Source organism: Schistocerca piceifrons, chromosome 9 (assembly GCF_021461385.2).
Source record: "Schistocerca piceifrons isolate TAMUIC-IGC-003096 chromosome 9, iqSchPice1.1, whole genome shotgun sequence".
NCBI lineage: Eukaryota > Metazoa > Arthropoda > Insecta > Orthoptera > Acrididae > Schistocerca > Schistocerca piceifrons.
This window is the reverse complement of record NC_060146.1, coordinates 164,330,983-164,356,558: the sequence shown is the minus strand read 5'-3', so window position 1 is coordinate 164,356,558 and position 25,576 is coordinate 164,330,983. Positions and strand designations below refer to the sequence as shown.

Below are 25,576 nucleotides of genomic sequence, written 5' to 3'. Positions count from 1 at the left end.
AAAGTAAGTTACGATTGATCGCGAAATGAAAATCACAGTGAAAATCAGAAATGTTTCATCTGTAACAGTTAGCTACACCTTTCAGCTACTTCTCTACGTAGTCGCCGTTCTGACTCAGACATTCGTCGTAGCGTTGTACCAACTTTCCAATACCCCCATCATAGAAGGCAGCCGCCAGTGCTTTGCGCCAATTCTCTACGCTGGCCTAAAGCTCGTTGTCTGTGCCAAAATGTTGTCTTCATAACCAGCGGTTCGTTTCAGCAGAGATGAAACTCAGTGGGAGACAATTACGGGCTGTAGTGTGGGTAATCAAACATTTCCAATTGAAACGATGCAGGAACATCTTCATTGCCCCAGCAGAATGAGGCTGAGAAATGTCTTGAAGAAGAAACCGCACGACAGTTATGTAATGTTGGTTGCATAGCTTCAGAGGAAAATTCTCACCAGGCCCTTGTACTTGGCGGGAGACACTATTTTCTACAACATCTTTACGCGCTCACTAAGAGCTCAGGAATGAAAAGAGCGACACAATTCTACCTAGAACCATACTAGAGACACTGCCCAACACATCTTTGCAAAGCTTTATCGGATTTTCATAGTCGTTTCCATTTCGCGACCGATCGTAACTTACTTTCTGGACAGCCCTCGTATTTACATACGAGATAATGGTAACAGACATTCCGAGCTCTACTTCCCGCAGGGGGAGCTCGAGCCACGGTCTGCAGGAAGTATCACTACGCCAAAACCTGATTGGCTGGAGACAGCTATACAGGGGCTAGAACCAGCCCCGAAGTGCAGTTCACGCCGGATGCCGACCTCGTGTACTGCGACCGTCGAAGATTATATCTTCGTCTCGGAATTGGACTGTTACTAGTGTGTGTGTGTGTGTGTGTGTGTGTGTGTGTGTGTGTGTGTGTTACCACGAACCTTTGTGGGCAATTAGAAGTGGACTTTTGTCTGCCTCAATTAGGAGAATTTTACTGGCATTGTTATTGTTATCTTTCGTTTGTTGTTCAGTCATCAACCTTGTGAACTTACATCAGTAAAAGTTGTGTTTGTGAAAAATTGCGGATTGTCAGTCACAACAAATACTACGTGGACGGACCTGCCGCCCGTGGCAGGCGACTGGGCTACTCACTGATGGTGCCCACGTCGCAGTGCGCTGAGGAGAGCACGGTGGTGGGCGAGGGTATGCTGCCCGAGCACGCCATGACGCCCTCTCCGTAGGCGATCTCGAGCAGCGCCAGGAAGGGGAACTCACCCCGCTCCACCGGACGGCCCCCGTGCACGTATATCCGCTGGCTATCCTGTAGGCCGTCCTGCGACTGCTCCTGTCGACACGAGAAGCGACCGGCGTCAGTTCATCTACACTGCAAGTCACTGGAATTGCAACAGCTGTAGAAGCAGCTTGTGACAAACAATACACTGTCATGTACAGTGGTGCGCAAAGCTCTGTTGAATCATGTTATCACTGCCACGATTAGATTAGATTAGTTTTTCGTTCCATAGGTCCTTGCTGAGGAGATCCTCATGGATGTGGAACATGTCAATATTTTTTTCTTTTTTTTAAGCTGAAATAACAATACTAATAGTATGAATATATACAGTACATCATTTGTTTCTATTAAAAAATTCGTAAATGAAGTAGAAGGAGTTGGCCACTAGTAAGTCATTCAGGCTCTTTTTAAACTGATCTTTATTTGTAACTAAATTTTTTATGTTTGCTGGCAAATTATTGAAGATGAGTGTTCCTGAGTAGTGGACCCCTTTTTGAACTAAAGTAAGTGCTTTTAAGTCTTCGTGCAGATCATTTTTGTTCCTGGTATTGTATGTATGAAGTGAGCTGTTTGTTGGAAAAAGAGATATTATTTAGGACAAATTTCATTAAGGAGTAAATATACTGAGAGGCAGTAGTTAGTATACCCAGTTCTTTGAAGAGGTTTCTACAGGACGTCCGTGAATTTACTCTACAAATAATACGTATTACACGCTTTTGGACTCTGAAAACTTTTGTTTGACTTGAAGAGTTACCCCAAAATATTATACCATAAGACATAATGGAATGAAAGTAGGCAAAGTATGCAAGCTTTTTCATTTTGATGTCGCCTATGTCAGCTAACACTCGAATTGAAATACAGATTTGTTAACGCGTTACTGCAGTTCTGTGGTGTGCTCCTCCCAACTGAATTTATTATCAAGTTGTAATCCCAGGAATTTAAGACTGTCGACCTCTTCTATCTGCTCTTCTTCATACTTTATGCATATGCTGGGTGGAAACCTCTTACAGATTCTGAATTGCATATAGTGAGTCTTTTCAAAGTTTAATGACAGTGAGTTGGCTTTAAATCATTTATTAATATTCATGAAAATATCATTAGCAGATCTTTCTAGAAATACACTTGACATACTATTTATTGCAATACTTGTATCATCTGCAAACAAAACGAACTCTGCTTCTGGCAGTGTAACTGATAGGAGATCATTATTGTACACAAGAAAAAGAAATGGCCCTAAGACACCACATGTAATTTCTTCCCATTCTGATGATGACTGATGACTTAATTCACTCGTCCCTTGCACTGACACCCTTTGTTTCCTGTTAGCGAGGTATGACTTGAACCATTTTGCAGCACTGCCCGTGACGCCATAGATCTCTATTTAAAAGGATATTGTGGTTCACACAATAAAATGCTTTTGACAAATCACAGAAAATACCTGCTGCTTGTAATTTGTTATTTAATGAATTAAGTACATTTTCTCTGTAGGTGTAAACAGCCAAGTGACGTAGCTCACTGAGATTCTGAGCAGACATAGAAACAACTACTATGGTATACTGAGGAGAGAAAAGTCGTGGGATAGCTATATAAACACGTACAGATGGTGGCAGTATCGCCTATACAAAGAATAAAAGAACAGTGGCTTGGTGGAGCTGCAATTTGTACTTAAATGATTCATCTGAAAAGATTTCCGACGTGATTATGGCCGCACAGCGAGATTCAGCAGAAATGAACGCGGAATGGTAGTTGGAACAAGATGCAATGGACAATACATTTCCAAAATCGATCAGGAATTCATTATCCCCAGATCCTCAGCGTCAAGAGCGTGCCGAGAATGCGAAATTCGAAGCATCACATCTCAACACTGACAACGCCGTGGCTGATGGTCTTTACTTAACGACCGAGAGCAGCGGCGTTTGCGTAGAGTTGTCAGTTTCAATAGACAAGCAACACTGCGTGACATAAACGCAGAAATCAATGTGGGACGTTTGCAGAAGTCATCCCCTAGGACAGTGTGGCGCAGTTTGCCGTTAATGGGCTGTGGCAGCAGACGATCCACCCGACTGTCTTTGCCAAGAGCGTGACATCACATGCAGCGCCTCTCCCTCGTGACCATATCGGTTGGACCCGAGACGACTGGAAATTTGTGCCCTCATCAGATGAGTCCCCATTTCAGTTGTTAAGTGCTGATGCCAGATGGCAGTTATAAGAGTCGACGGACACAAAAGGGAAACAGTGGATGGGAAGGGAGTGAGACAGGGTTGTAGCCTCTTTCCGCTGTTATTCAATCTGTATATTGAGCAAGCAGTGAAGGAAACAAAAGAAAAATTTGGAGTATGTATTAAAATCCATGGAGAAGAAATAAAAACTTTGAGGTTCGCCGATAACATTGTAATTCTGTCAGAGACAGCAACGGACTTGGAAGAGCAGTTGAACGGAATGGTTAGTGTCTTGAAAGGAGGATATAAGATGAACATCAACAAAAGCAAAACGAGGATAATGGAATGTAGTCGAATTAAGTCGGGTGATGCTGAGGGAATTAGATTAGGAAATGAGACACTTAAAGTAGTAAAGGAGTTTTGCTATTTGGCGAGCAAAATAACTGATGATGGTCGAAGTAGAGAGGATATAAAATGTAGACTGGCAATGTCAAGGAAAGTGTTTCTGAAGAAGAGAAATTTGTTAACATCTAGTATAGATTTAAGTGTCAGGAAGTCGTTGCTGAAAGTATTTGTATGGAGTGTAGCAATGTATGGAAGTGAAACATGGACGATAAATAGTTTGGACAAGAAGAGAATAGAAGCTTTTGAAATGTAGTGCTATAGAAGAATGCTGAAGATTAGATGGGTAGATCACATAACTAATGAGGAGGTATTGAATAGAATTGGAGAGAAGAGAAATTTGTGGCACAATTTGATTAGAAGAAGTATAACATGAACGTGTGGAAAATTATGTAACTCAATAATATTCATTCAATTATGTAATTATTTCTTAAAAAGATGATAATTATGTAAAACAGAGATAATATTTGTTTTACATTCTTTGTTAATCTACGTCATTCGTTTCCTTTCTTTTGTACCCTTTTGTCGTCTTCTTCTGATGTACATCGCTGACTCAAGACGCGAATCGATTTGAGGTCTGTTGAATGAAAAACATTTAATGTAAAATTATTGTACTTTTATGTTCATTTGGTGGTGAAAACAAATAGAGCCAAATGCGTTAAAACTATTTATGATTAATTATTGAAAATTAACTTCTCCTTTTAATTATAATTTTGTATTAATTGTTTTATCATAGCTGCAAGAAGTGCAGCCATTGTTAGTTGCGATTATATAGCAACTTCGTCTGTACTTTTAGTTGAAAATAGCATGGGTTTGTGTTAAACTAATTTGCAAAACAATTTAACAATTTTTTTATTGTTGGCATCAATTTAAATGATTAATTATTTATTGAGTAAAGGAAAATCTTAATTAAAAAAGAAATCCTCTATCTTTTGTTGGCCGCCATCTTAACTTTTATCACAGCGGCAAATTTAAATTAGTTGAAACTGCAAACAATATTCCGATGTGTAAGAAAAAATGTGCACCGGTGGTACTGAACTCTATTTACAAAGGAAAAATTAATCGAATCAGACAGCATTTTCTAAGAACAGTGCTGATGGTATTTATTGTTGAACAAGATTTCATTGCTGATGTATGAGGCCAAAATTCAATTACACACGAATCACGAAGAAAAATACACTCCTGGAAATTGAAATAAGAACACCGTGAATTCATTGTCCCAGGAAGGGGAAACTTTATTGACACATTCCTGGGGTCAGATACATCACATGATCACACTGACAGAACCACAGGCACATAGACACAGGCAACAGAGCATGCACAATGTCGGCACTAGTACAGTGTATATCCACCTTTCGCAGCAATGCAGGCTGCTATTCTCCCATGGAGACGATCGTAGAGATGCATACCCCCTCAAAGGCCTCTATGTGGTCTTTGGTGGGACAGCACGACTAAAAAACGGTTCCACACTGATATGAGTCTCATAAGAAAAGGGTGTTTTATCTTTTGCCTAGCCCCTAGAGTGGTTTTGTGCCCATACTACACAACTAATCTCCACACCCGATTTAGAGGAAGAGTTCTGAGAAGTCTTCTGGCACATAATACCTGCTCGATGAGACTATTTCGTATAATTTGTGTTGACTCCTGCACTCCAGTAGCTGTTTATAACTGCCGCCTTAGACCTACAGCATTGAGTTGAGGTTGCCTACTTGCTGTTGTATGCTGACATCGGTTCTGCACACCTGTTCTTTTTCTTCCACAGCCAATACTGTGACGATCCTCAACTGATCCAGTAGCTAGAAACTTGTTCCAGGTTCTAGACCAGTGGTTCCCAACCTGAGGGTAATTACCCACTGATGGGTAAAATGTAATTTTCTGAGGGGCAAAAACTAAACGATTCGATTCTCTTTCAGTCACGAACCTAAACTATTTTCAAAAGACTATTATCACAATTTTGTAAGACTCTAATATTGATTTTGAGTTTGATGGACTATGGGCGTAAGCCCGAAAAGTGCATTTCCGGTAAAAGTGAGTTGAAGATTTGCAAGTTTATACGTTATTGAAAAACCGTTATACTTCAATGATGTAATAATTCTGTCTTAGACCATACCTTTAACATACAGAATCATTCTTTCCAACCGAAGATATTTCTTCCATTTGTGATATATTATCCAAGATATGATGAATGGTTTACGCCCTTTTTCCATCAAACCATCATACCTCTGCAAAATATCATGAAAATTGAGTGGAAAATTGCTTTTATTATTTTACATCCAGTTGAACTGTACATTAACAAAAATATATGTTCATGGCCTTTACAGTTTATGTTCCTGTTCAGGATCAGTAGCTTCTTCACTATTTACTCTGTCTAGCAGTTCTTCATACCAGCCTTTTACTGTATCAGGAAGAAAGCGCAACAGGTTTTGAATGTCCATCAACTTTGCTTCTGCTGCAGTTGGTTTCACTGTTAATGACAAAAGAGAAATATCTTCAGGGAGTCGTGTTGATTTCTTAATGCACTACCCTTTTTTGGACGACCTCGATCTACAGGCTTAAATTTTTTTGCGCCCACGACCATTCTTTTCTTTTTTCTATAACGTTCTTTTCTTCTTTTTGTCTGTAAAGTCATGGTCTGACTCATTACCACTCACTTCACTCATTATATCACACAAGTTAACACGCAAAGGAGCTCAGAGTCGATACAATAACCTATACGCAGTAAACGAGGTGACAACTGCCTGTCACCTGCTGCCTTCTTAAGATGATTTCTTAGCCTACACCAAAGATATCGATCTGAAAGTTTCAGGGTGGGTAATTCAAATATGGAGGTATCGATTTAGCTCTTTGACGGAGAAAGGGCGTAATTCCAATTACGCCCGTAGAATTAATGCGGTGGAGGTTGCCAGTTCCACACAGAAACCATCACTACACACATATGTTGTGCTTTATCCCGTACATCGATCATGATGAAAGTAAGACATGTACGTAACGAATGCTATATATTTCGTGAAAATGTGCTCTCCAAGTTGTAGATAGTACATTCAGTAGTCCAGAAATTGCTTTCTTACTCGTTTTGAAACAGCCAAATGAATTAATTGATAGTACGACACAGCAGTAACTACATAAGGGCTACTATTGTGCTGTACACATTATTATTATTATTATTACTAGTGGGTGTGGTTAGACACGAAGCATTAACAGACTTCCAATTTCTGCCAGTTCAGAAGTAAGGAGAGCAACAATCAAGTGATTTACGAACAGCAGGTATAATGCACACATTTTAACTTGGATAATTTTAAATGCGGCGTTATAGACCCCAAATGGCCGCCATCTTACAGGATCATGGTAGCGTGACCAGACCTGTCATATATACATCATGATGTGAAAGGGGATCGATGAATCCTCTTCCAGGCACTTAAGTGTGAATTATAGAGGAGTGATATGGACGTAGATATCTTCAATCTGAAAACAATTCCAAAATACATGCCGCCTCCATAAATTTCAAGAATCCCTACGATTTATTTGACCGATAATTGCTGTTCATTATCCAAGAGGAACAGGAAATAGGCTCAAAAACGCTACGACTAATCAGACACTAGCTGACAACATCGAAAGTCAGGTTCATGGTTGAAATCTCTGATCCCTTTATGGTCAAAATTAAAGTAGGATACACCAAGGCGACACATTCCCACTACTATTGAACCTGCTCCTGGACACTATAACATCGAGTACAGAGGATATGCTGTACGACACTCGCTTATTTGACTTATGAGCTATGGCTTGTAAAGCTCAGAGATGCTAGTCCCACAGTCTTATCTGCCACGGGCCAGGGCCCAATTCAGGGACTCAGTACTCAGTCAAGCCTCGGAAACAGGACAGATTTCCGACCAGAAATAGGAATAAGAGAAAATGGTTTAATGGAGCTTGGAAAGTTACCACTTGGAACTTTAAAAGGACTGCCCTTAAGAAAGTCGAATTAGCTAAACATCTGAAAGGAAAGGGTACATATTTAGCAGAAATTACAGAAACAAAGAAGAAAACATCTGTAACTAAACATGTAGGCAGCTATATTATTATCTACAGCGGAGTAAAGCGGGGACAAAAAAGAAGTAAAAGTGTTGACATTTACATTCATAGAAAATGGAAAGATAAAATACAGGACTACGAATATAAATGGATGCATTGTACTCGTAGGAATTCAAGACCCAAGAGCAATCCTAAGAATAGTAACTTATGCCCTAGAAGAAGGAAAAACTGATGAGTATAAGACCTTTTACAAACAATTGCAAGTGATCTTAAACAGATACAATGAAACTCAGATTTTGCTTATGCCAGATCTCAATGCTAGAATTGGAAATATACCAATTCCAAAAACCGTAGTAGACACATTGGGAGAAAACATAGTAATGAAAATTGAAAAGTACTCAGAGGTGTTGCTACTTCTAATCATTTAAAAATTACCAATGGTTTCCTTAGGAAGAAAGACATACACAAATTCACCTGGTTAGCAAGAGAATATAAATCTGTTTTAGTTTGTATAGTAATAAATGAGGAATTTACTGAACAGGTTGTAGATACCTGAGTTTATAGAGGAGTGGCTCAGGATTAACCACTTTTTATTGGTGTCAATAATTTACATCTATGGGAAATGGAAGAACTAGTTAAGAATCAAAAGGAAGAACAAGTTCTTAAAGTTTACCTTCAAGAAGATAGCCCCGTAAGATATATCTAGCAAAAGTAGATGACAAAAACACTAACAAATTTAGATACGTTAGAAGACATAAGATGAATGGAAGAACTTAAAAACAGCTGTATCGAGTGAGGCCAATGAGGTTCTGGAGAAAAGGAAATATGGGAAACTTACAGGACTAAGGATTTGGACGCGAGAGATGAAAACAGCAATTAAAGAAAAGCAAGAAGCTTTCAAGACCTACAGAAATAATCCCTCCAATGAAAAGTACAAAAAATATAAAGAGAAGAGAAATAATGCGAAACACGTAACTCGGAAAGTGCACACACAATCCTGGGTACGCTTTATTAGCAATATAGAATATGATTTACATGGCAGGCAAACTGTAGCTCATAAAATGATGAAATCACCTCACTCAACAGGCAAGATAATCATATACATGCTAATTATATAGGAGAGAAGGAATGGATAATTCATAAAAAAACAGCAGTATGATGAAATTTTAATTCAGATGTCACATGAACTGAATGACAGAAAAAGCCTGGCTTCTCATTAGAAGCGACTTATTTTAAATTCTGTCAGTGTTCTTTAGCATCAACTCCAGGCATAGTTCCGTGCCTTATTAACTGTGTAGCGCATAGAATGGCTGTGTGCAACGCGTCGGGCATATGTTTTGTGTTTCAAGAGGCAGTTGCATTAGTTTGATCTTGCAACCGAGCAATAGCTCTCATAACTGTAACAGCTCATCAGAGTACTGTGAGCTGCCATAGTTTCTCATAAGAAGCGACTGACGTTATATTTCGTCAGTGTTCCTTAGCTTCAACTCATTTTTTGTGCATGTCTGCCCATTTATCAGGCCATCTTTAATACGGACAGCGAATGTGGTTACTGTGTTCAATGAGAGCCTAGTTGATGACCCTTCGTTCAGAGCTCCAGGCGGTGTTGTCTCTGGTCACACAGCTTCAGGTTGTTCAAATGGGCATCACTGTGGGACGCCGGACAGGACGGTCTGAGGAACGTCCAGCATGAGCCACATGTTCCCCATCAGTCCCCTACTGAGCCATCCTGGGCACTGCCCGCACTGAGATTGACCTATCACCCGTGGTCGAGTGGAAGATCGTTCCAAGGTGTGACCAGCAACAAAATACTTTCTGAGAGGCCAATAAGGGGTCTCCTCGACTTGCGCCATAGGTTGGCTGGGTTTCTGGTTCTGCTCAATAGGTCAGGAGTCCACAACATGCAGGAGGCAACTACATGGTTAGCAGGGGCTGTGTGGCGTGGACTGCGCGGATTTTTAGGTTAGAGGGCCTTGGGGAACACAAGGAGGGTTTCAGTCTCAAAGGGTGCAGGCCAAACACAGGGACAATGTAGATACAGGAACTATCGGTATAACAGTTGTTAATTGAAGGGCTTATTTCAATAGTAGTACAAGTCCATTTTTGTTCATATTCAGATACAGAGTCCTAAAGTTAAATGAGCGCTGAAAAACCTGCAGTTGAGATACCAGAAATATTCAAGCATATGGCTTCTTGCTAGAGATGAACCTTTCTTTCTGTTTGTTTGGCTCATTAATTTCAGAAGCATTATAGACAGAAAAGTGGAGGTAATGGACTTGTACCACTATTGAAATAAGCCCTTCAATTGTCGCAGCTGTGTTCGAAAAAAACCAGAGCTTCAAGCGCTAATAGAAAACACTGAATCTCAAAGCTCGCTAAGACCGGAAATAAATTCAGCAGAAATTGTTACAAAGGACCAGACCATTTTCAGAAAGGATACATTAAATACCGTTGTTATTTGAGCACTTATTGCTGTCAGTAGTAGTTTACCTTGTAGTGAAACTAAAGTAGATAATTCCTATGAGTAGAGGCTATAATTCACAACCAGAATCAAGTAATAATTGGTTACTTTTGATGACGTCTCTTCCCTCCGACTCAGGTGATACAGTTGCTGAAAAGTTCAAAAAAAACTTGACAGTCTCTTCAAATAGGTAACCCACTCACGCAATTATAGCTGCTGGTGACTTCAATCTATCAACGATATGATAAAAATACATGTTTAAAGTCAGTGGTAGGCATAAAACGTTCTCCAACATCTTACTGAATGCCTTCTAAGAATATTATTTTTAACAGCTAGTTCAGCGGCCCACTCAAAGTGTAAATGATTGCGAAAACAAGCTTGACTTCTTAGTAAGAAATTATCCTGATCAAATAGGCAGTAACGTGATAGACATAGGGATTAGGGACCACAAGGTTGTTGTAGCTACCTGAATACAGTAACGTACAAACCCACCAGAAACGAACGCAAAATAGATGAAAAAGCAGATAAAAATTCGCTAGACACTTTCCTCAGAGACAGCCTCTACTTCTTCCAGTCCGACTACATAAGCGTGGACCAGGTGTAGTTAAATTCAAAGAAATAGTATTGACGGTAGTTTAGAGATATATATCTAAAAAATTAACAAGAGATGGTAATGATCCCCCACGGCACACTGTTACAGAAGCAAGGAATAAAGCATGTCAAATTTAAAAGAAAACAAAATCTTTGACATTGGCGAAATTTTACAGAACGTCTTAATTCAGCGCGAGCTTAAACGCGAGGTATTTTTAATAGTTTCCACAACTACGCTCTTGTCTCGAATCGGGCAGAAAATACAACGAGATTCTGGTCGTATGTGAAGTACATGAGTGGCAAGAAACAATAAATACGTTAACTGCGCGATAACAATGGTGATATTATTCACGACAGTGCCACTACACCAGAGTAACTAAACACGGCTTCCGAAACTCCTTCACAAAAGAAGATGAAGTAAATATTCAAGAATTCGAGTCAACAACTATTGCCAACATGACTAACTTAGAAACAGGTATCCTCGGTGTAGCGAAGCAGCTTAAAACTCTTAAGAAAGCAAGGGTTCTGGTCCAAATTGAACACCAGTCAGGTTTCTTTAAAGGAATGCTGGTACAATAGCTCTATACTTAGCACTCATATACAAGCGGTCGGTCGTAGAGTGAAAAGTTACACAAGTCACCTCAATACCCAAGAAAGCAAACAGGAGTAATCCGCTGAATTACAAACCCGTATCACCAACGTCGATTTACTGTATGATTTTGTATATTGTGCTCGAGCATTATGAATCAAGGTTCATTGACAAATAGCCAACAAGGATTCAGAAAATATCTGTTCTTGTGAAACACAACTAGCTCTTTATTCTCACGAAGTAATGAGTGCTATCAGCAGGCGACGTCAAACTGATGAGACAGTTCCCCGCAAGCGACTTCTAATTAAACTAAGTACCTATGGAGTATCGTCACAGTTGTGGTTTTTTTTTTTTTGTGGTTTTAGGGCGCACAACTACAGTGGTCATTAGCGCCCAGACTAATTATGAACACACTGCGAGGTATGAATGCACTGCGAGGCACAAGGTTAAAGCAGCAACTAAACAGGACAACACTATAAAAGGCACATTAACAGGCAAGGGATTAAAAGAAAACAGCATAATCAAATCTCCTTAGACAGGTTTGTCACGTAGATAAAACGAAGAACGCGAGCAGCTGCTCCTGGGTCACCCGCTAAAAAGGCATCCAGAGTACATGGCAGGCCAAGATCAACTCGCAGTGTATTAAAATTCGGACAGGACGTTAAAATGTGGCGTACCGTCAGCAATTGCCCACATGGGCAGAACGGCGCCGGCGTAGCCGTCAGCAGATGGCGATGGCTGAACCGGCAGTGTCCAATCCGTAACCGAGCCAAAACGACCTCCTCCCGCCGAGAAGGGCGTGAAGAGGTCCTCCAAGCCGTGGGGAGAGGTTTCAAGGCCCGAAGCTTGTTGTCAGTAAGTGTAGCCCAATCGGCATGTCACAGCGATAAAATGCGCTGACAAACGACCCTGCTAAAATCAGATGAAGGCACACAACAAGAAGCTGTCCGAGGCTGGAGGACCGCTGCCTTGGCTGCGGCATCTGCAGTTGTGTGACCGGAGTCATGTTTTCTTTTCAGAAAGGTCACAGTTGGTGATAACTGACTAAAGGTTATCGAGTGAAACGGAAGTAATATCCGGCGTTCTTCAAGGACGTTTCATAGACCCTCTGTTGTTTCTGATTTACATAAAACAATCTGAGCAGCTCTCTTAGATAGTTTTCAGATGATGCTGTCATGTACCATCATGTAACGTCATCAGATGATCAAAAAGAATTACAAAAGATTTAGTCAAACTATCTATATGGTGCAAAAAGTGTGAAGTCATCCACATGAGCACTAAAACGAATCCGTTAAATTTCGGTTACACGATTAATCACACGTATCTAAAGCCTGTAAATTCAACTAAATACTTAGAGATCATAGTTATGGTTAAGTTAAATTGTAACGATCTCAAAGATAATCTTGTGGGGAACACAAACCAAAGATTGCGATTTTTGGCAGTACACCTAGAAAATGTGACAAGTCTACTAAAGAGCTTGCTTATATTACAATTGTTCGCCCTTTTCTGTTGCACTGCTGTGCGGTGTGCGATCCGTATCAGATACGATTGGAGGGGAACATCGAAAAAGTGCAAAACAGGGCAGCTCGTTTTGTATTATAGCGAAATAGAGGAGAGAATGCCACGGATATAATACAAGAATTGGAGTGGTACTCATTTAAACAAAGGCGTCTTCCTCTGCGGCAGGACCTTATCATGAAATTTCAAACACCAACTTTCTCTTCTGAGTGAGAAAATATTTTTTTGGTACCCACCTACACAGGGAAAAATGATCATCATAATAAAATAAGAGAACTCACACAGAAAAATTTAAGTGTTCATTTTTCCCGCGAACAGTTCAAGAGTGGAACGGTAGAGAAGTAGCTTGAAGGTGGTTCGGTGAACCCTCTACCAGGCATTTAATTCTGAGCAGCATAGTAATCATGTAGAGACGTAGATATGAGAAAACTGATGGAAGCTCTAAAACGAACAAAAAATAGCGAAGTAATTGGTTTAGATCGTTTTAGTATGGAACTCTGGAAATATGAATGTTATTCCTACATTTAAGACTTTTTTCACATATTTAATCAACATTGGAAAAATAAGAAGGTACCAAAGAACTGGACGACGGCCGAAGTAACGTCTAACTTTAAAAAGGGCAGTAAAAATAAATGTGTTGACTCTCAAGATACACTACGTGATCAAAAGTATGCGGGCACCTGGCTGAAAATGACTTTCAAGTTCGCAGCGCCCTCCATCGGTAATGCTGGAATTCAAAATGCTGTTGGCCCACCCTTAGCCTTAATGACAGCTTCCACTCCCACAGGTCTACGTTCAGTCAGGTGCTGGAAGGTTTCTTGGGGAATGGCAGCCCATTCTTCACGGAATTCTGCACTGAGGAGAGGTATCGATGTCTATCGGTGAGGCCTGGCACGAAGTCGGCGTTTCAAAACATCCAAGAGGTGTTCTATAGGATTCAGGTCAGGACTCTATGCAAGCCAGTCCATTACAGGGATGTTATGGTCGTGCAAGCACTCTGTCACAAGCCGTGCATTATGAACAGATACTCGATCGTGTTTCTTGGGGAATGGCAGCCCATTCTTCACGGAATTCTGCACTGAGGAGAGGTATCGATGTCCGTCGGTGAGGCCTGGGGCGAAATCGGCGTTACAAAACATCCCAAAGGTGTTCTATAGAATTCAGGTCAAGACTCTGTGCAGGCCAGTCCTTCACAGCGATGTTATTGTCGTTTAATCGCTCCGCCATAGGGCGTGCATTATGAACAGGTGCTCGATCTTGTTGAAAGATGCAATCGCCATCCCCGAATTGCTCTTCAACAATGGGAAGCAAGAAGGTGCTTAAAATATCAATGTAGGCCTGTGCTGTGATAAAGCCACGCGAAACAACAAGGTGTACAAGCTCCCTCCATGAAAAACATGGCCACACCATAACACCACCGCCTCCGAATTTTACTGTTGGTTCTACACACGCTGGCAGATGACGTTCACCGGGCATTCGCCATGTCCACACCCTGCCATCGGATCGCCATATAATGTACCGTGATTCGTCACTCCACACAATGTGTATCCACTGCTGAGTTGTCCAATGTTTAAGCTCCTTACACCAAGCGATGCGTCCTTTGGCATTTACTAGCGTGAGGTGTTGCTTATGAGCAGCAGGTCGACTATAAAATCGAAGTTTTCCCACCTCCCGCCAAACAGTCATAGTACTTGCAGTGGATCCTGATGCAGTTTGGAATTCCTGTTTGATGGTCTGCATAGATGTCTGCCTATTACATATTACGACCCTCTTCAACTGTCGGCGGTCTCTGCCAGTCAACAGTACTGCCTGTACGCTTTTGTTCTGTACGTGTCTCTTCACGTTTCCACTTCCCTATCACATCGGAAACATTGGACCCAGGGATTTTTAGAAGTGTGGAAATCTCGCGTACAGGCATATGACACAATTGACATCCTATCACCTGACTACGTTCGAAGTCCGTGGGTTCCGCAGAGCGCCCCATTCTGCTCTCTCCTGATGTCTATTGGCTACTGAGGCCCCTGATACGGATTACCTGGCAGTATGTGGCAGCACAATACACCTAATGTGAAATACGTAAGGTTTTGGGGGTCTCCAAACACTTTTGATCACATTGTGTACAAGCCTTCTGGATTCAGCCTACAAATTATATACCAAAATTCTGAATGCAAGACTTAAAAATATCATTGTAAACCTAACATCTGAAAAAGTAAGGTTTTAAAAGAGGGCGATCAACTGCTGACAACGTTTTTACACTGCGACAACTTAGAGAAAAGAGACGAAAGTACAATAGGAAAATCCGCCTCGCTTTCATGGGTCGTGAGAAAGCATTCGATAATGTGGAGAGAGAAGTTGTAAGGTGTCAGGCAAATCCAACACCTTCCATGAAAACCCTGACATGATAAGCAAATCCAGTAGTATGTCACATAGCTCCGAATAAATCGTGACATTAAATTAACCAAAGTAATACGAGTAACGAGTGAGCGAATGGAATACCACAGACTGACACAAGAATGCCTAAATGCATGTCATACCTTCCCACCGTGAGACAGACGCAGTTCCGAGGGGAGAAACGTGAACAGAAGCCGAGAGCTGAACCGTGTTAAGCTGGAAGGCCCTACGATAAGGGACGGACACCCACGTTGCCAGCTAACCGCTAGGACCACACCCCAGCTGCAAGTTTTAGCGTGAGACCTTTTCGCGTCTCTGTTACGTCAGGATCACCCCACAGCCCATGTTAAAAGCTATAGCCCTCCAGAAGAACAGTATAGATCTTACGATAACACAAAAAGGGCTACCACAAGCCGCAAGTTTTAGCATGAGACTTTTTCGCGTCTCTGTTACGTCAGGACCCCCCCCCCCCCCCAGCCCATGTTAAAAGATAGGGCCCTCCAGAAGAACAGTATAGATCTTACGATAACACTAAAACGACCACATCAGCTGCAAGTTTTAGCATGAGACTTTTTCGCGTCTCTGTTACGTTGCAAACTTTAAAAACATTGCCCCACCACGAAAAGTATAACGTTTCTCATTGGATCGACAGAATTTTTGTAGGCGGAGCTTAAGGTTAACATTGAGACCCTGATTGATCAGATGAAAACACAGCCAGATAGTTTTTTTAAACCAACTTCGGTAAATTGCAGTAAGGAGAAGTTAGGAAAGAGTTGCTTCAGAGACGGCGAGGTGAGCGGAGCTGTGCTGCCCGCTGCCCCCTGACGAACACCGACAAGGTAATGAACGCACGCGATGCCGCATAACAGCGCATAAAGCTTCACTCAGAACTGCAGACGTCTCATCTGTTACACCCCCTTTTTGCGTAATACTAGTGTCGATCGTCAATTAAAGCTCATGGTGTTCACATTTGCCACTTGAAGTAAAAATCTGAAAAGCGATGATTTTTCTGTTATATAGTTATTGAGAAGCCACATCAGCCACTGTAATTTACGACAAGTTAGATAAGTAATTAAAGACAATTGAGGGTCACTGTAGACCATTTTGATAGTTTTCTCTTTTGTGAAACTTAATTTAAACCTAGATTATAGATGTGATATGGCATAGGTCATCCTTCGATCCATTGTAGAACTTGGAAACCCATTCAGGGAATATTCGTTCACATTTTTGTTTAACGCAGTTTGTTTTTACCATCCTGTTTTAAAACATTTCCTTTTATCAATAGTGCAATTTATAAACGATGTTTTGTGAGTAGAATAAAATTCCCGATGGTAAACTTAACTGTTTTTTCGACGTTATTTTACCAGTTAACTAAAAATAGGAAAGCCCTGAACCTCTTCCACTAAATTTAGTTAGTATTAAGATTCTTTTACAGGGAGTGCAGAGGAGCTGACGCTGAAATCATTAAGTATTTGGTTATATCATCGCTAGTCTCACTGAACTCTTCTGAATTCTACATGTCATGTGTGGTCTGGCGTCTCCTTACGAGCAACAGGTCCCTGGTTCAAACTAGTCAATTCCCTAAAAAACACGCTCAGAGCGTCGTTGCACGAAAGTGGTAGGGAGACACGATATAGAACAAACAGACACCACGCAGAATGTTAGAAAGTACTACGGAATATTATGGCTCAACAACGTTATTCACGAAAATTTTTGAAGCAAGACGTACCCAATGCGGTTACAGGCTAAAATTAATCAAAATAACAGAAGATTTTTCAGTCTTCGAAAATGACATTCAGAAACAGCGAACGAAATTCTTTGACCAACGGACTAACAGAAAAGCGATTGACAAGGAAGGTAACAGACTATGTAACATCAATAAAGAACTGAACACCTTGGCTGAACAAAATCAGAAAGTATCTCAAAAACGCGACCATAACCGACAGTTTGGGCAGCCACAAAGGAAACTAGTAGGAAGTTGCATCAAAGCAACCAAAACAAAAACAGTACAGATCATAGTGGTCGAAATAACGTAAACAAGCCATGTAGGAAACAACGAAAACCTAGTGGATCAACAAGTGGAATCTAAAGGAAAGTTAAATGATTTATTTGCTAAACATCTTCCATTTATTGGGAGAATTCACTGAGCAAAATATAATAATAATAATAATAACAATAATGTATGGAAGGCAGAAGCATAATAAAATAATAGCAATAATAAAAATAATAATATATGGAAGGCAGAAACAGAAATCAATCCTTAAAATTAACCAACCAGTCACTTTAGACAGAGGCATGTTATCTATAGATGGGGTAGAATTTGTAGACGATTTATCACTTTTAACTCGCAACATTTCATCAGACCAACATCAGATTGGACTCTTGAAAGAAACTGCAGAAGAAGTCGGTCTCCAAATATTTTTTGAAAAGATAGAGTGCACGACCTAGAAACAGGTACCAAAATTTATGGGAACAAAATTTGACAAAATTAAACGAGTTGCACAATTTACATAGCTCGCTGAAAAGATTCAGGAAAAATGAATCGAAACAAAAACGAACGACACTGGGTACCAACAGATGGAAACTGCATACCGATTTGCCGAAAATATCTACAACAAGAAATGTATTTTAAAGCACACAAACTCAAGATATTTCCAGAATTAGATTTGCACTCTGCAGCGGAGGGTGCGCTGATATGAAGGTTCCTGGCAGATTAAAACTGTGTGCCAGACCGAGACTCGAAATCTGGACCTTTGCCTTTCGCGGGCAAGTGCTCTACCAACTGAGCTACCCAGACACGACTCACGCCCCGTCCTCACAGTTATACTTCTGCCAGTACCTCGCCTCCTACCTTCCAAACTTTGCAGAAGTAGCTCAGTTGGTAGAGCACTTGCCCGCGAAAGGCAAAGGTCCCGAGTTCGAGTCTCGGTCCGGCACACAGTTTTAATGCGCCAGGAAGTATCATATCAGCGCACACTCCGCTTCAGAGTGAAAATCTCATTCTGGAAACACCCCCAGGCTGTGGCTAAGCCATGTCTCCGCAATATCCTTTCTTTCAGGGGTGTTAGTTCTGCAAGGTTCGCAGGAGAGCTTCTGTATAGTTTGGAAGGTAGGAGGCGAGTTACTGGCAGAAGTAAAGCTTTGAGGAGGGGGCGTGAGTCGTGCTTGGGTAGCTCAGTTGGTAAGGCACTTGCCCGCGAAAGGCAAAGGTCCCGATTTCGTTTCTCGGTCCGGCATACAGTTTTAATCTGACAGGAAGTTTTAACTCAAGATAATTCAAAACAGTAAAGAAACTACACTGGCTCTATGGTTCAGCAAAATTTAATTTTAACAAGAAGACAAACTGAATAAATAGAGAAAAACGAACGCAAATTCGTGAAAAAAATTGTAGGCCCAAACCTTCCGGAGGTACAATACCGACTCAGAGGCAGAAAGAAAACCAGACAATACACAAATATCCCCAGCGACATTGGAAATGGCAATTTAAGATTCTATGGACACACTAAATGAATGAACCAATACAGACTTACAAAACTAATAGACGAATTCTTTGACAACGTGAGTAATACCAGAACGGACTCCACGAAATTGACCGGCGAGATCAGAATTGATCTGAAGTTGGCAGAAACTATACCAGAAGACGTCCAAAATCGCGATATCTTAAGGTCCAACATTCACAATTAGAAAACTGACCAAGTAGAATACTGGAATGACGTTTTCTGAGGAGAGAAAGTAAGCCAACAGGAAGAGAACGAAAATTTTCGATATTAATCAACATGTGAAGCTTCTCTTATTGCACAGTTTTCCGTACTTATTGTTAACGGGTAATTTCCAAGAATGATTAACTATCGAACGCGTGGGCCCATACCGATATATGTCGAAAATGCGATTCTCTATCGACCATATGACTGGTGGTGCGAGCTATGGATACCGTTAAAAGGGTTCACTGGAGCATCGTGTAATGAATCTTGACAGAACAGAATTTTTGAACGTCAATTGAAATGTTCGATCCCTTATAAATTTCTCCCTAACTTGAGTTAATTTGTTACTTAATATATACATTCCACATGAAAAGTTGATTTTGCATATATCTGATCACCAAAACACTATTTTTCTCATAATATAATTTTATTTTTCATATTAATCCGTTCAGCAGCATCTATCTTGAGCTATGAAAATTCGTAATCACAATTGTTAACCTAAATGAGTCAAAAACCGTTTTACCGTGAAACTAATTTTACGCTTCATTTTTCATCTAAATAACGTTTCTGTTTTCATTTTTAATTTTTCTAATTTTTTCATCGATAATACAATCAAAAATTATACGAAGACAAGAAGCGGATAGTCTTTATATTGTCAAATTTGCAACCTCCATTATTATCATGCACATAAATATTTATTTCTAGAAAACATTTTGTAAATTATATCTGAAAAGTTATTTCAGTTAAAACACTCATAACAAAATTCATTTGAACTACAGAGTGTTCTAGAAGGATCTAGAAGCAACGTACGTATTATTTGTGGAAATTTTAGGTGTTGGACACTCCATAATAGTTTCAATTGTCGAAATTGGTCAACGTAAGTATCAAATTTTTGTTGTTGTGTTGAAATACTGCACAATGCATTTGCTTAACAAGTGGTGTTGTATAAAGTATCAGGAATTTATGAATATACGCTAATGATGCCAAACAGCAACAATATTCCAGCGAACTTTACTGAAACAAAAAACATCGGTCCTATTTAATGGAAAACAAACAAGAACAGACAGCCTAGGCAACGAGACAGCCATAGCAGGATAACAAACATTTATATTCTAGTAGAATGTTTCTGTCTTTATGAATTTACATACGTTAACGCTAGAATAGTTAGCGCAACGTAGGATATTTACTTTCTGTACATCTACGAACATTTTGATAGTAGGGGCATGTAGCATTATAAATGATAAAATAGGAACATTTAATAAGTTAAAATTACAAATGAAAGCAGGAACATTACTTATTTTATTCGTCAGCCACGTCTTCTTCAGGCACTTTTCATCGTGCCTCATAAGCCGCCGGTAGCAATACTTCTTTGTCATAACCGGATACACTCTTGCTATGTCTCTTACAAATATCGGGAGAGTATCAGGAGGGTCAATTTTTCCACGCAACCTCAAGCTGTGGAAATATATGTACTGGGAGAGGTAGAGTTCTTCCCTATCACCTGGTATATAGTAGCTATATGCGATCCGTCTATTTCGACAACCTTGTTTTGTCCACTGACTGGACAATCTCGCTCGCGACTGACGTAACAGACTTCTCCGGAAAAATGGTAGTCATCGGACAGGGTGTTCGTGGACAACTGCTTTTCAGAAGCTGCCGCTTGTAGCGTGTAGTCTCTTATCCAATAAGAAACTAAAATGATGCTCTTCTCGATGGATAACTTGCAACTGTCAAACCATGTGTTCTTTCATATACAGAGCTTTCCACAGATCGTGTCACACATCTAGAGGTTGTAGACGCTACGTAGCATGTCATGTTTTACTAAATAACTCACGTCCGGAAACTTCATCCAGCGACGTTATAGAGCGTAAAAGTTATAGGCGCCGGGGCCTCTAAATTTAAATATATACAAGGTGATTTTGTGATAATGTTACGGACTTTCTAGGATAACGCAGAAGGATAAATTTATCGATTTGAGGCAAGGGTCCATGTACCGGAAACGAACGAGTCGAAATTTATAACCGTTCTGATACCTCTGACAGTGAAATACATCTGTTGTTACTGTTGTTGCTAAGATTGTAGTGTAGGCAACTTTCAGAGGTGGTAGTATGGACCAGTAAAAGAAAAAAATTCTAGTGAACATGGGCTCTGAAATGGGTACCTTAAGAGATATGAGCACTTGTTCAATAGAGGAGATGTGTTTCACACTAGAGAAGATGAACTACACCCTTAGGAACAACAGTCCGGTACATGTATTCTCCCGTGAGAGGTATGATTTTCGCTTGTAACTTTCGACTCGTTCGTTTCCGAACCAGGCACCTTCACCTGAAATTGATACATTTCTCCGTCTCCATCACCCTGGAATGTTTGTAACAGCATCATCACGGAATCACCCTGTTTATACCCGCATTTACAGACGGCGGCGCCTACAACTTTGTCGCTCTGTAGCGTCGTTGGATGACATTTCAGGATATGGGATCCTATGTAAATTTGGTGTACTAAGTCTCCTCTACAAAATTGTCAAACACCTTGTATAAAAATTCAGCCTTCGTGTAGTTGTACTCGTAAAACTCAAAATAGTCTGTCATTTATTTGATATTATGACACATAGCTACTGTACTGCAAGGCAGGGGGTACTGAATTGAACGATGCGTTTTCTCGGTGAATCTTTGTTCGTTAGGTTGTTGGTAAGACGAGTGCCAGGTTGAGATTCATTGGGAGAGTCCTTAGAAAATGTAGTCCATCAACAAAGGAGGTGGCTTACAAAACACTCGTTGACCTATACTTGAGTATTGCTCGTCAGTGTGGGATCCGTACCAGGTCTGGTTGACGGGGGAGACAGAGAAGACCCAATGAAGAGCGGCGCGTTTCGTCACAGGGTTATTTGGTAACCGTGATAGCGTTACGGAGATGTTTAGCAAACTCAAGTGGCAGACTCTGCAAGAGAGGCGCTCTGCATCGCGGTGTAGCTTGCTCGCCAGATTTTGAGAGGGTGCGTTTCTGGTTGAGGTATCGAATATATTGCTTCCCCCCTACTTATGCGTCCCGAGGAGATCACGAATGTAAAATTAGAGAGATTCGAGCGCGCACGGAGCCTTTCCGGCAGTCGTTCTTCCCCGCGAACCATACGCGACTGGAACAAAAAAGGGAGGTAATGATAGTGGCACGCAAAGTGCCCTCCGCCACACACCGTCGGGTGGCTTGCGGAGTATAAATGTAGATGTAGATACTTTTATTTATTTTCCCCTTCATTTCATATCAGACTGGGCCGCCGCGAAGCGTGGCCGGGTTTAGCTAGCATAAAATAAAGGGGCGGTTTAATACTAGCAATTACTGTCAGTGCTGAGAACTGATGTCACACCACAGCAACTAAAATATTAGTTCGATAACCGTAATTAGACCTTTGTGGCACTGGCATATTAAAAGTAGCTATTTGTCCTTTGGTGAATTTCGATTTGCGTCAGTAGCAGAAACAGTTGAGCACCACTGCCGTTATTAATAAGTACATCTGTCATACCTTAACAAACGCGTGAAAAACAGAAGTTCCGGTGTTAGAGCAAAATGTAAACAACAGTGTTATACAAACATCACGCAACTATTTCGGGTTGCTGTCGGTCACATGCGCAGTATGCCATGCTATTCTATGATTCTTTTTGGTAAAGTTTCTCTGGGCTGTATATAAAAACAATAACTTCTTTTTGACCCCGTAGCTCAAAACGAATCAGAGAAAACACGAAATAGGGACGGAATATTTAGAGATTATTCGATATTAAAAAAGTGATCAAAACTGGAGTCGACTTCTTACTCTTCAGCGACTTTAGCCCTAACTACAAAAACACTGAACATCAGAAAAACCCTGACATCCTGCTTAACAATGGAGAGACGCTAATTTTTGAGAGGAGGATTGGAAAAAAAGGAACATTTACTTTCGTTGCGTCTTCAATTTCGAATAACAGAGTACTCATCATTCTGTTTGATGAAACGAAATATCTGTGTTTGCTACAAGATTGGAGCACATTGTCTTATGGACGCAAGCCATACCCATAAATTGAAAAACAAGCGTGGGAACTCGCACCACACGTTAAATAATCGTTATAACTAACTGTACACAGTTTTACATCTAGGCAGCGTCATTCGGGTGATAATATAGCAAATATAAGCCCTAGGCACTTGTGAAACAGTCAGAAAATAAATTTAACATGGAAACGTCATTCGGGTGATAATAAAGCAAATATAAGCCGTAGGCACTCGTGAAACAGTCAGAAAATAAATTTAACTTGAAAATCTTACCGTAGTAGTAGTAGTTGTCGCGGAAGTTAAAATCACGCTCGTGGTAAGCCATACTGCGACACATTTGACAAACATGTACACAAAAACTTGAGCATATATGACACTGTCCTGTCCAAACGGTTTACTATATTCTGAGGTCATACGTCTTAACGCAGCTGACGCCAAACCATCGACCTCAGTAATTTAGAGGCTTGGTTGTTCGTCGACTGCAATCCAGAGATGACTGCCAGCATCAAAGATTATACATATTATAATGCCGTTTAGACCAACGAAATATTAAATAATTGTCACACCAAAGATTATCTTCCTAATCACAATTTTCGTCAAAGCGCGATTTTTGTGTTTCTTTCTAAACGCTGGCCTTTACTTTTTGTAGACTATTGAAACCTTGGATTTTTCTATCCTAACCGTTAGCTGACCGCTAATTTACTGAATTCGTTTCCATAAATTACTGAAGAGTAATCACTCATTTCACAGTACAAGCCAGATACTGTCAGTTGTCCGTCAACTTAAGTCCAAAAGTTTGGGAAACAGTTTCCATTCGTGGCGTTAGGAACCTGTATACCGTGTATGTCCGTTCTATTCATCAGTCGAATCATGTCCCTCGCTGTGTGTCAATTCGTGACAAATTTCGGATACTCAAAACGCTGTTCGATCACAACCTAAGACAGCAGTCACGACACTCCATCTTGTTTTTGTTACCCCCAGCGATAGCAGCGCTCCAAGCGGCCAGCAAGCGACACCTATAAATACCATATCGCATAAGTGCGAATGCTAACGTTTATATTGATTTGAAACATAGCTTTTGCTGTAGTTTGTGCATGCACTGCCACAAAAAACGACAATAACCAAAAAATTACACCACATTTGTGATTATTTAATTTCCTAAGGACCCTAGGAGATACAAAACGGTGCATTAGAAGATGAATAATGTCGTTTTCCTTTAATAACAAAAAATTGGAAGTAAACAGCAAAAGGCCTGACGTTGTATATCGATCCAACAATGCAGAGTTATGCTCGCTATACTTTCAGTTAAAGCTGTGAATGTGGAACGTGAGAAATACATATGGAATGTAACACCTACATTATTTAACGTACTAAACAGGCCACAACAACTGTAGCTTAACGAAAAATCTCAAAGACGTGATAATTAATCGTCATAAGCAATAAAACTGTTTCCTAACACACGAGAAACAGTACCGCAACTGTTGCTAAATTTGAGCCACAAACGGCAAGAGTCTTCAATTCATTAGCTTTTGAAGCAAAGGTAATTACATGTACAAACATAGTCGTGCAGTAGAAAGTCGTGTGAAGTGTAAGAAAGGCCCAATCATTGGACTCCATAAAAAAGTTCTAAGTGTCGAGGAAAGTGCCTATGATAGTAATAACAGACAACAACAGAGCTGCAAGGTATTCTTGCATTCGGCGGAAAACGCTGCAAATATAGACATATTCGAAAGTATTTCTTTATGGATTGCAGCTTGTGTGATTGGATTCGTGTGATTCGGCTGTTTTCACACGTCTTTCACGGTAATTCATTTCTCTTTGTAACATACTAGCGCATGGAACGCAAAAATAATATCACTATTCCGTTAATTAAGTAGAAAATAATTAAAAACAGACATCCTTACTACACATGCAACTGTCTGTTTTCTCACCACTTGGAGTGCTAGGGTCGATCCAGCAGTCAAACAACTTTCACACCAGAGAGGGTCGCGACTGTATTTATTAGACTGTGGTTCGATTGTGTCGTCTGACTTGTTCCAGCGTAACGACAAGAGCCGGCACGAAGATCAAGAACGATACAGCAGAGAAGGCTGTGAGACGACGTCAGCCAATAGCATGCTGCCTAGGACGTCATCACGACAGGAGCGGCCTATACAAGAAAAGAATAGAAGCGTCCTCCCTAGGTTCTCTTGTGTAATGATGTGTACTTGTATACAGGGTGGTCCATTGATCGTGTCCGGGCCAAATATCTCACGAAATAAGCGTCAAACGAAAAATCTACAAAGGACGAAACTCGTCTAACTTGAAGGGGGAAACCAGATGGCGCTATGGTTGGCCCGCTAGATGGTGCTGCCATAGGTCAAACGGATACCAACTGCGTTTTTTTTATTACATATTCGTGTAGTACGTAAAGAAATATGAATGTTTTAGTTGGACCACTTTTT

The 25,576-nt window shown here is 40.6% G+C and overlaps 1 protein-coding gene across 1 annotated transcript in view; it reads right to left on the bottom strand.

The window, feature by feature from the left end:
- LOC124716806 (kallikrein-4-like) overlaps window positions 1-23,457 on the bottom strand; it is a 110,131-nt gene extending 86,674 nt beyond the window's left edge. The window contains exons 1-3 of the mRNA XM_047243355.1: window positions 23,406-23,457; window positions 6,202-6,302; window positions 1,139-1,331 (exon numbers count right to left, since the gene is read on the bottom strand). Coding sequence (XP_047099311.1) covers window positions 1,139-1,331; window positions 6,202-6,302; window positions 23,406-23,457 — 346 coding nt within the window. The remainder of the gene's footprint in view (window positions 1-1,138; window positions 1,332-6,201; window positions 6,303-23,405) is intronic.
- Between the last annotated feature and the right edge of the window lie 2,119 nt (window positions 23,458-25,576).